The sequence below is a fragment of the Mandrillus leucophaeus genome, unplaced genomic scaffold, assembly GCF_000951045.1.
Source record: "Mandrillus leucophaeus isolate KB7577 unplaced genomic scaffold, Mleu.le_1.0 Scaffold273, whole genome shotgun sequence".
NCBI lineage: Eukaryota > Metazoa > Chordata > Mammalia > Primates > Cercopithecidae > Mandrillus > Mandrillus leucophaeus.
The window spans coordinates 1,239,573-1,251,225 of record NW_012102843.1 but is presented as its reverse complement, the minus strand read 5'-3'; the positions used below and the strand labels follow the sequence as shown (position 1 = coordinate 1,251,225).

At 45.6% G+C, this 11,653-nt stretch overlaps 1 protein-coding gene across 1 annotated transcript in view; it reads right to left on the bottom strand.

The window, feature by feature from the left end:
• Positions 1 to 11,653, bottom strand: part of NPAT (nuclear protein, ataxia-telangiectasia locus) — a 106,690-nt gene that overhangs the window by 71,261 nt on the left and 23,776 nt on the right. The window contains exon 2 of the mRNA XM_011984760.1: positions 10,604 to 10,767. Coding sequence (XP_011840150.1) covers positions 10,604 to 10,721 — 118 coding nt within the window. The 5' untranslated portion in view covers positions 10,722 to 10,767. The remainder of the gene's footprint in view (positions 1 to 10,603; positions 10,768 to 11,653) is intronic.

Genomic DNA, 11,653 nt, shown 5'->3' with positions numbered 1-11,653 from the left:
AATGAACAGAAGACCTACTCTGCATGAAGAGTGAGACAGGAACTCCCTTAATTCTTAATTTATGCCTTTTGGGAATCAAAGCATTACCAATTCCAAGAAGAACCTTAACTTTAACTAGTGAAGGAAGGCTAAGGCAGAGTGGGTCAACTGCTTGGCTGAACTAAAGCATGTCCCAATGCACACACAGACCCCCTTGGCAAACCACGGGATATTTATTTGCTCCCAGTAGTTAAGGAAATCATCATCCAATCATAGAATACCAACTCTTCACAGAATATAGACTGCATAAAATTAGTTCAGCAAACTCACTAGACAAACAGCAACATCTAAGACAACAACAAACACGGAAGAAGAAAAATCTAACTCCAAGAGTTGTCGCATTATATTATTTAAAACATCCAATTTTTTCACAAAATATTATGATACACAGAGAAATAAGAAAGTATGGCTCATACAGAGTCAAAAAACCAAAAGTCTGCCCAGAGAAATCCAGACATTAGACTTGAGACTATAAATGAGCTATTTTTAAATAAGTTGGAAAAGCTACAGGAATCCATGTCTAGAAAATTATGAGAATAATCTCTCACCAAATAGAAAATATGAATAAAGAAATAATACAGTTGATAAGAGCAGGATACAAACTCCCAAGCAGACAGGGGTAGGGTACCCAGTGAAACCTGACAATCTTCAAGCCAAAGACAGCCTGAAGCCTGAAAACTGGACTGCCAGTTCTGTGTAGAGTCCATGACCGGAATGCGAACTTCCTCGATGTCTTTTAGCCAATCAAATGGTGCTTTTTCCAGGTTCACCTATGGAGCAATCAGCCTGCACTCTCCCATTCTAAGCCCATAAAAACCTCAGACTCAGCCACACATGGGGACTACCCGCCTTTGGAATCCCCTCTCACATGGAGGTCTACTCATGTCGGGTCCTCTCTCGTGTCGAGAGCTGTTGCCTTGCTCTCTCTCCATTGTCCGCATAATCTCATTCTTCTTACACGCAGGACAAGATCCCAGAACCTGCTGAATGGTGGGTATGAAAGGAACTCTAACACTGTAGCCCTCCAGTCCTCTGCTGGCACTGGGCAGCTACCCGATAGAAAGCAGCAGTGGGGCTGGGCCAGCCCAGGAACCGCAGACTGAAGCAGGGTAGGGGGATGGAACGAGCTGTAACACAAACAAGCTGAAACATGCGTTCCCCTGCCACCTCCGTTTGCCATGCTGTGGGCGGAGGGAAGGAGAGAGAGTTGTAATGGTCCTTGGGGACTCCCTGGGCAACAGCTGGGGCTCTGTGGTTGCTGGTATCTCCAAGTTTTTGGGTCCCGCTATGTCACCCTCATCCAGATGCCGGCTCCCAAGGTAGAAGACAATCATGGCACAACTGGACCAGTTGTGGGCTGAATGCAGAGCTGCAGTGGGCATGGAATCCGGGCCAGAAGCAGTCTGCTGGGTCGAGTGGGCAGAGGGCCCAGCAGTGAGCCTAGAGGTGAGTGAGGCCCAGACAGGTGTGCCACAGGACACGGAGATGCTTCCAGCACAGTGGCAATGAATGAATCCTCTGTCATTTCTGGAGGCTTGTCTGGGGTCTGTGGAAGGGTAAGAGTGGACCTCTTACACTTTCATTTCTGAGGCTTCTTGCCTTCACATTTTTTTTCCAAAAATGGATGAAGCACTGGACCTCTGTCAGCCAGTTAAGAGCGAATGGCCAAGTTGCAAAGGACAGGCTTGCCGGGGAAGACTTTGTCAAGCCTCTGCCATCACCCTCAGGTACTGGGAATGTTGGCTTTGTTTCAATCCAGTCTGCCTTCACAGAGGTCTAGCCATTGCATAGGGTCAGAATAAGGTCCTCCGGCAACTGAAGGCATCTGGCTGAGGCTACAGCTCAGTGTTACCTGAAGGCTCCTGGACTGGCCTCAATCCCCAAGAGCCCGTTCGGGTGTCAGTCAAGACCTCCAGTCTTTCCTATAGCATTTTCTTTCTCTCTTTCCTGGCTCCTATCTCGTCTTCATATACAACATTAAGGGTGTTGTTGCAAACCACAGTGACAATATTACTGAGTGGAATGAGCATTTTGCTTAGTCATCAGCAATGTAATTCAGAACAACTTGGTTTTTGTCTGTTCTTAGAAGAAGGATGTAATGATTGAGAGTTTTCTTTCCCCTGTAGAAGGAACTCATTTGCATCGGGCAAGGGGCTATTTCCCTCAGGCAACTTCCCTTCCCTGCATTTAAGTTGTTCCCGCCCTCCCCTCCCCCGCCCCAACCGTGTCAGGAGTCAGCATAGTCCTGTGACTACAGGGAGCTTTGCTGTGTAAGGGACTGATTTTTTTTCCCTCTTGGGAGGCAACTTATTAGGCCAGTCCTCCCTTCCTTTCTTAGTATGACTGTTAGGGATGTCTCAGGAAAGCCTTTAACCTGATGTTTTTCCCAACCCCTTAGTTATAGTTGAGGTGACCTTTTGTTTATCTATGACTTTTAAATCATGCCTGGAAGCTCAACTCCTCTGCTAGGCAGGGCTATTTTAGCTGGTATGGGACCCACCATCCTTATGGCTCCAGGACAGATTCTTTGTCTCACCTTAGTGCAGACTGATATTAATTAACCCAGAAGTCTGGGCAACTCAAAGGAAAATTGGTGCAGCCATAATTGCCATACTGGTCTGGGTCCACCTTAAGGATCCCACCTTCTCTAACCAGAGACAATATCCCCTAAAACCAGAAGTTAGGAAAGGGCTAGAAGCCATCACTGATAACTCAAGGATGCAGGGCTTCCTTAAACCCTGCAACGGCTCTTGTAATACTCTAATATTGGATTTACAAAAACGCAATAAAGGAAGGAGACTGGTCCAAGACCTCTGCCTCATTAATGAGGATGTGGTTCCAATCCATATGGTGGTTCCCAATCCCTATACCCTAAGTCAAATACTTGGGAGAACTAAATGGTTCACAGTCCTGAACCTAAAGGACATCTTTTTTCTGCATACCATTACACCCCGACTGCCAGTATTTGTTTGCATTCAAGGATCCATCCAACCAGACTACATAGCTAATCTGGATGGTGTTACCACAGAGATTCTAAGACAGTCCCCAGCTGTTTGGGCAGGTGTTGTCAAAAGATCTGAGTTCCTTTATCCTCAGGTTTACAATATGTAGATGATGATATTCTCCTTTGCCCTCCAATTAAGGAAGTCTCAGGACGAGCGTAAGGCTTGTCTTAATTTTCTGGCTAACAGAGGATATAAGGTCTCAAAATCTAAGGCTCAGCTCTATCAGACTTCAGTGAAGTACCTACGTCTAGTCTTGTCAGAGGGGACCAGCGAACTAAGTGAAGAAAGGATTAAGTCCATCTCCTCTTTTCCTCTCCCCAAAACCCTCAAGTAACTGCGAGGATTCTTGGGGATTACAGGACTATGGATACCCAGGTATGGTGAAATACTTTGTCCCTTATATCACACAATAAAGGAGACTCAGGTGACTAAGACTCACTCCCTAATTTGGGAACCAGAGGCTAAAAGGACCTTTGACCAACTGAAACAAGCCTTGCTTGAGGCACCAGCCCTTAGTCTTCCCATAGGGAAGACATTCAATCTTTATGTATCAGAAAGGAAGAGAATGGCCCAGGGAGTTCCAACTCAGGCCCAAGGTCCAGCCCAGAAACCTGTAGGTTACCTAAGCAAGGAGCTTAATTTGGTAGCTAAAGGATGGCCAGTCTGCCTCCGTGCAGTCACAGCACTAACCTTGTCAGTACCAGAGGCCACTAAGGTAACCATGGGGTACAACGTAACCATTTATACCCCACATAATATGGCAGGACTGCTGTCTTCTAAGGGGAGGCTCTGGGTAGAGGACAATCGTCTCCTCAAATATTAAGCAGTGCTATTAGAGAGATCTGCAGCCCAGTTAAGAACCTGTCCCTCCCTAAACCCAGCAACTTTCCTCCCAGAGAAAGCTGGGGAGCTTGAACATGACTGCGAACACATAGTAGGGGAAACCTATGTGGCCAGAGAGGACCTCGAAGAAACTCCCTTAGAGAACCCAGACTAGATTCTCTTCACAGATGGAAGTTCTTTTGTGGAATAAGGGATCAATAAAGCAGGATATGCAATAGTCACCCTAAATGATATTATTGACAGCATGCCTCTCTCCTTAGACACAAGTGATCAACTAGCTGAGGTAACTGCCCTCACAAGGGTGAATTAAGCAAACGGAAAGCAGTTAACATTTATACTCATTCTGCGTATACTTTCCTAGTCCTCCCTGCCCATGCCACTATCTGGAAAGAAAGGGACTTCCTCACAGCTAATAGGTCTCTCATACCACTAGGAAATTAAGAGATCATTATCCTCAGTTTTCCTTCCATGGGAAGTGGTAATAATACATTGTAAAGGCCACTAAAAGTGAACAGATGAAATAGCTGAGGAACTAAGTTGGCAGACCAAGCAGCTAAATTGGCAGCAAGAGGGCCCCAGATTTCTGATCCACTTGAGGCCCCTCTGATCTGGGAGGGCTCCAAGAGAAATAAAACCTCAATATTCTCCTGCAGAAATAGAATGGGCCACCTCTCAGGGACACACCTTTTGGCCTTCGGGATGGCTAAAATCAGAGGACAGCAAACTTTATATACCAGCTACCGGCCAGGTAGTTCTTAAAAGTTCTTAAAATCCTTCAGCAAGCCCTCCACCTAGGTAAGCATAAAACCTATCAATTGGCCCAAATGTTTTCAGGTAAAAATCTGCTAAAAATGGTCAAACCGGTCACTAATGCTTGTGAGACTTGCCTTAGAAGTATTAGAAATACTTGTTAGTATTAGAAGTAATCCCCTCAAGCAACATCTTCTCCCTTGCGGAACCGAAATAATGGGAGGTTACCCAGGGGAAGACTGGCAGACAGATTTCACCTCATGCGGAAGACAAGAGGCATCCAATACCTCCTAGTGTGGGTAGATATCTTCACTAACTGAGTAGAAGCATTTCCATGTTGGACAGAGAAAGCTTCTGAGGTGATAAAAGTACTAATTAATGATGTAATTCCTTGCTTTAGACTTCATAAACACCTCCAGAGTAATAATGGCCCTTCCATCAAGGCAGCTGTCACCCAGGGGGTCTCAAAGGCAGTAGGCATACAATACTATCTTCATTGTGCTTGGAGACCACAATCTTCAGGAAAGGTAGAAAAGACAAATGACATTATCAAAAGGTACCACAGAAAACTGTCTTGAGGGACTCATCTGCCCTGGATTACTCTTCTTCCCATAGCCCTACTATAAGTTAGAAACACCCCTACAAAACTGGGTTTAATTCTCTTCGAAATGATATACAGATGACCTTTTCTCACCAATGATTTCTTGCTAGACCAAGAAACCTCTGATTAGATTACATGTATAACATCTTTGGCCCACTTCCAATAGGAACTGAAACAACTGTCAGAAGCCCAATTCTGGGAACTAGGGCCATCTCTATTCAACCCAGGGGGCACAGTACTGGGTAAAGGCACTTCCTATCCTCTCTCCCTCTCTAGGTCCGCACTGGGAGAGACCTTATACCATACTCTTTTCTACTCCTACGCCAGTAAATGTCACCGGAAAAGATTCTTAGATTCATTATATATATATTCATTATATATATACATCTATATGTATCTTAGATTCATATACGTATATATATACGTATATATGTGTGTGTATATATATACATTAGATTCATTATATATATTCATTATATGAGTAAAGGCCTAGGAAAACTGACGGAATTACCTCTGTTGACCTGGAACAGTACCCGAAGTACCACTGTGAAAAAATCAGAGACCTCAAGCTAAATATGACAAAAGGTTAAGTGTCATTAACCTACCATGGACATCCTCTTTATAGTCTCTCCTATGCTTGCTCTTCTCACCCTAGTTCTGTTCCCCACAAGGCATCTTTGCCAAGGATCCCTTAATCCTGAACTCCCAAGGGATTATATACTCCCCTAAAAAGTTATTTTTCTTCTAAAGTTTAACTGCCCCCATACAAGATTTAATTTCTTTCACCAGGGTGAAACAGCCCTTGCCATAACATTGTTTCAGCATGTTTAGTCTATTTTGCTCCTTATTTCTGTTATTTTGGGACTACATTTCTCTTCCAGCTCCTTTTTGTATAATATACTATTTGGTCCATATATATTTAACCTCCTTGTAAAATTTGTTTCTTCTCAATTAGAGATCATCAAACTCCATATGGTCGTGCCAATGGAGCCTCAGACGATGGCTCCCTTTTACTAGGAACTCTTAGATAGGCCTCTGAGAGAGATCGGACTGCCATTTTTGCAAAACGGCATCCCTGTCAACAGAAAGCAGCAATTGTGGTAATTGTCCTTATCCTAATTGCAGTTAGACATATTCTTCAGAGGGAGGATTGATAGCAGCAAGAGACAAATTCCCAGGCAGACAGGGGCAGGTACATGGTGAAACCCAAAACTCAAGTCAAAGACAGCCTGAAACCTGAAAACTGGATGCCAGTTCCAGGCATAGTCCACAACTAGAATGAGAACTTCCTTGATGCCTAAGGCCAATCCAATTATGCTTTTTCCAGGCCTGACCATAGACCATTCAACATGCACTCACACATTCTGAGCCCATAAAAATGCCAGACTCAGCCACATGTGGGGGCTACCTACCTCTGGGCCCCCTATCACACAGAGGGTTATCCACTTTGGGTCCCCTCTCATGTTGAGAGCTGTTCTGTTGCTCAACAAAAACCGTTTTCCACTTTGCTCAGTCTCTCATGTCTGTGTAACCTCATTCTTCTTGGACGTGGGACAAGATCCCGGAACCTGCCGGTGGGAAAGGGGCTGTAACATTGTAGCCCTCCCTGCCTTTGCCAGGACTGGACAGCCGCCCCACATGACAGGAAGCAGTGGCAGGGTCAAGCAGGCCCAGGAGCCACAAGCCAGAGCAGGGCAGTGAGACTGAACGAGCTGTAACACAAATGAGCTGAAACACAGCCCCCTATCATTCGCTGCCTTGTGGATGGCACGAAGGAGACAGAGTTGTAACAGTCCTTTGATCTGAGGAATGGAAACAAATCCAGAATGATGAAAAGTGAACAGAGCCTGAGAAACCTAAGGGACACCATCAAGTGTACCAACATAAGCATAATGGAAATCCTAGAACGATAGAAATGCCAGAAAGAATATTTGAAGAATTTCCAAAAATGTGCAAATTTGAGAAAAAACTTAATCTACACATGAAGGTAGCTCAACAGTCTCCAAGTAGGATAAACTAAGTGATCCATACCTAGACCATAATAAAACTAAAAATATGAAGACAAAGAAAATCGTGAAAGCAGCGAGAAACAACTCAACACATAACAAGGGTTTCTAAGACTCACAGCTGATTTCTCATCAGAAACCAGAAGTAGTGAGATGATATTCAAAGACCTGATGTTTACTTTGATTGTTGAAGATAAAAGATAAAACACTGATAGCAAAAAAAGGTCAACCAAGAATTTTTTTTTCTTTTTGAGACAGGGTCTCTGTTGCCCAGGCTGAAGAGCAGTGGCACCATTATAGCTCACTGTAGCTTTGAATGCTGGGGCTCAAGTGATACTCCCACCTCAGTCTCCCAGGTAGCTGGGATAACAGGAACTCACAACTATGCCTGGCTAATTAAGAGAAAAAATTTTTTAATAGAGATGGTGTCTCACTGTATGTTGCCTAGGTAGGTCTTGAACTCCTAGCCTCAAGCAATCCTTTCAACTTGGCCCCCACAAAGTGCTAGGATTACAGGAGTAAGCCACCACATCCAGCCTCAAGGAAGAATTCTATATCTAGCGAGACTCCAAATTAAAATTTAAAAATTATATGTTATCAGATAAACAACTAAGAGAATTAGTTGCTAGCAGATTTTCCCTGTAAGAAATACTAAAGGGGGACTCCTTCAGGCTAAAATGAGATGATATTGGAGAGTAACTTGATAACAACATAATATAAAGCAGTATAGGCTAGGTGCAGTGGCTCATGCCTGTAATCCCAGCACTTTGGGAAGTTCAGGCGGGTGGATCACTTGAGGCCAGGAGTTTGAGGCCAACATAGCAAAAGCCCATCTCTACTAAAAATACAAAAAAATTAGCCAGGCGTGGTGGGACTCACCTGTAATCTCAGCTACTTGGGAAGCTGAGGCATGAGAACCTCTTGAACTGGGGAGGCAGAGGCTGCAGTGAGGCGAGATCATGCCACTGCATTCCAGCCTGGGCGACAGAGCGAGACTGTCTCAAAAATAAATACATACATAAATAAATAAAAATAAAAGAGTATAAGCATTTGTTGTATGTAAACTTTCTTCCCCATCTCTGCTTAAAAAGATAACGGTACACAACAATATGGGCATACAATGTATGAAGGTGTAATTTATATGACCTTAAAAACATGATCCAACTATATGCTGTTGTTACAGGATCCTTAGGGTGTCGCTTTTCCAGTGTGAAACTTCTGCGGCTGGTGGTGCCTTTGTGTGAGTTTTGCTAGGGTCTGCTGGGCTTGTTCCACTCACTTGGCCCAACAGGCTGTGTTCGGCTCATGCTACTGGGCCTAATCCCATGCCTGCTAGGGGTGAGCCAGGCAAGAAGCAGTGAGGGGGTGTATGAGTGAGCGTGGGGTCCAGCCACTGAGCATAGCCAGGCATGCTGGATATAGTGGGCGGGCACATCCAGGCAATAGCTCCCTGTGAGGTTGCATCTGGATCAGGCACACCACTGTGGCTTCCACTGTGGGCACTGGGAAACGTAGTGGCACCCTGAAGCTTGGAGACATCAGGAACCCCAGAGCCCCAAAGAGGGTGTCACAGCCCGGGTTTGGGGAGCTCTTAGGTCTGGGCTCCCCAAAGGGCCTCAGCTCTTCTTTCCTTCTCATTGTCTGCAATGTGGTGAGCGAGGGGGCATGTTTCAGCCTCGCTCATCTGTTTGTTTTACAGATCTTTCAGACCCGCCTTTCAGTGGGTCCCACATTATTATCCTGCGTCCAGAAAGAATGAGGTTCACGGTCAACTGGAAGGTGAGCAAGGCAGACAGGAGCTTCACTGAGTGACAGAACAGTCCTCAGGAGACCCACAGTGGTTAGCTCCTTTCCGTAGGCAGGTCGTCCCCATGAGTATCCAGCTCTCAGTGGAGAGGATACCCACAGTGGGAAGCTCCTTTCCGCAGTGCCTTTCTGTATAGGCAGGTCATCCTGACGAGTGTCCAGCTCTCAACAGAGAGGAGACCCACAGTGGGAAGCTCCTTTCTGCAGGCAGGTCATCCTGACGAGTGTCTAACCCTCAGTGGAGAAGAGACCTGCAGTGGGTAGCTCCTTTCTGCAGGCAGGTTGTCCCAATAAGTGACCAGTTCTCAGTGGAGAGGAGACGCATAGTGAGTAGTTCCTTCTCACAGCTGGTAGTCCCAACATCTCTGTGAGTCTGGTTGAGTCTGGGGTTTTTACAGGCCTCATATGGAAGGAAGTATGTGCTGATGGGTCCATGGGCAGCCATGGGTGGGCCCAGAAAAAGCACCATAAATTCTCACTCTGGGCACTGGATCTGCAGTCTGGCCTCCAGGCTTTAGATGTTTCTGGCTTGAAGGTGTAGCTTCACCGGGGACCCACCCCTTTCCGCCTAGGTGACCATCTGCCTTCTGCCACCATCAACCTAACATCTAAGGTGCTCACAGTGCTTAGGCTGTTCATGACAAGGGGCAGGTCCATGCCGAGCTGCCTTCAGCCTCACCCTCGGCCTCCCTCACATGCTCATCAGAGCTGAAAGTACGGAGGGGGACCAAGGCAGCATGAGGCTGGTGTGTTGGTGCTGTCCCTAGTGTGCACACACCCGGCCAGGTCCTGACAGCAGCAGGCTCAGCCTCAACTTTACTCTGAAATCGGAGTGGACACTGGGAGCGGGGAGAGGCCAGGCAGTGGGAGTAGGCACTTCCAAGCCTGCGGGGAAAGGGGGGCTTCCTGGTCCCCCGAGAGTGCAGGGATGCCTGCTCCACAGCTGCAGCTGCACCTGGGAGGGCAGGGCTCCTGCCCATCCAACCTGGAAGGGGACAGGGCACCCATCTGTTTCCAGCTCCCGCTGCCGTGTGGAGCACACAGCCCTGGCCACACCTCCAGCGCTGCACCCGGCGTCTTGGCACCAGCTGCTCCAGACTGATTCAAAGACACAAACAGGGTGAAAGTAAAAGGATAGTAAAGATTACTGGATTATACCATCCAGTAATCAAGTAAGACTTAAAGTTGGTATATTAATACAAGTTGAGTATCCCTTATCTGAAATGCTTGGGACCAGAAGTGTTTCAGATTTTGGAACATTTGCATTATACTTAAGCTGAGCACTGATAATCTGAAAATCTGAAATGCTCCAATGAACATTTCCTTTGAGGGTCATGTTGGTATTCAAACAGTTTTGGTTTTGAAGCATTTTGAATTTTTGAATTAGGGATACTCAACCTGTATCAAAATAGATATTAAGACAAATATTGTTACTAGAGACAAAGATAACGACAAAAAAGGTCAATCCACAAAAAGATAACAATGGCTGAGGCGGCAGAATCGCTTGAGCCTCGGAGTTCAAGACTATCCTGGGAAACCTAGTGAGAACCCACCTCTATGGTTTTTAAAAATCAGCTGGACTTGGTGGTGTGCACCTGTAGTTCCAGCTGCTCTAGAGGTGGAGGTGGGAGGACAGCTTAAGCCCAGGAGGTCAAGGCTGCAGTGAGCCATGACTGCACCACTGTACTCCAGCCTGGGCAACCGGGTGAGACCCTGTCTTCAAAAAAAAAAAAAAAAAAGGAGAAATAACACTTACAAACACAAATACACCTAACTGAGCCCAAAGTATGAAGCAAACTCATGGACGGGAAGGGAGAAACAGATAATTCAACAATAAAAATTGAAGGTTTCTATACCACACTTTCAGTAATACATAGAACAACTAGGCAGAAGATTAATAAACAGAAAATTTAAACTGTAAAGCAACTAGACCTACCAGATATCCATAGAACACTCCAGTAAAAAACAGCATAATACGTATTTTTCTCAACTGTAAATGGAACATTTTCCAGGGCCAACCATATATTAGGATATGAAATAAGTGTCAATAAATTTATGAGATGCAACTAAAGCAGTGCACACTGGAAAATTTACAGCTATAAACACTTGTGTTTAAAAAAGAGATGCCAGGTACGGTGGCTCACGTCTGTAATCCCAGCACTTTGGGAGGCTGAGGCAGGAAGATCACCTGAGATCAGGAGGTTCGAGACCAGCCTGGCCAACATGGTAAACTCCGTCTCTACTAACAATATAAAAAATTAACTAGGTGTGGTGGCAGGCGCCTGTAATCTCAGATACTCAGGAGACTGAGGCAGGAGAATTGGGTGATCCTGAGAGGTAGAGGCTGCAGTGAGCTGAGACCGTGCCACTGCACTCCAGCCTGGGTGACAGGGCAAGACTCCATGTCAAAAATAAATAAAATAAATAAATAAAATATAAGCCAAGCATGGTGGCATACACCTATAATCCAAGCTATTTGGCAGGCTGAGGCAGGAGGGTACCATGAGGTGAGGAGTTCGAGAGCCTGTGTCTAAAAAAGTCTCTTTAAATTAGGCAGGTGTGCTGGCATATGCCTATAGTCCCAGTAGTTCAGTTCAAGGTTG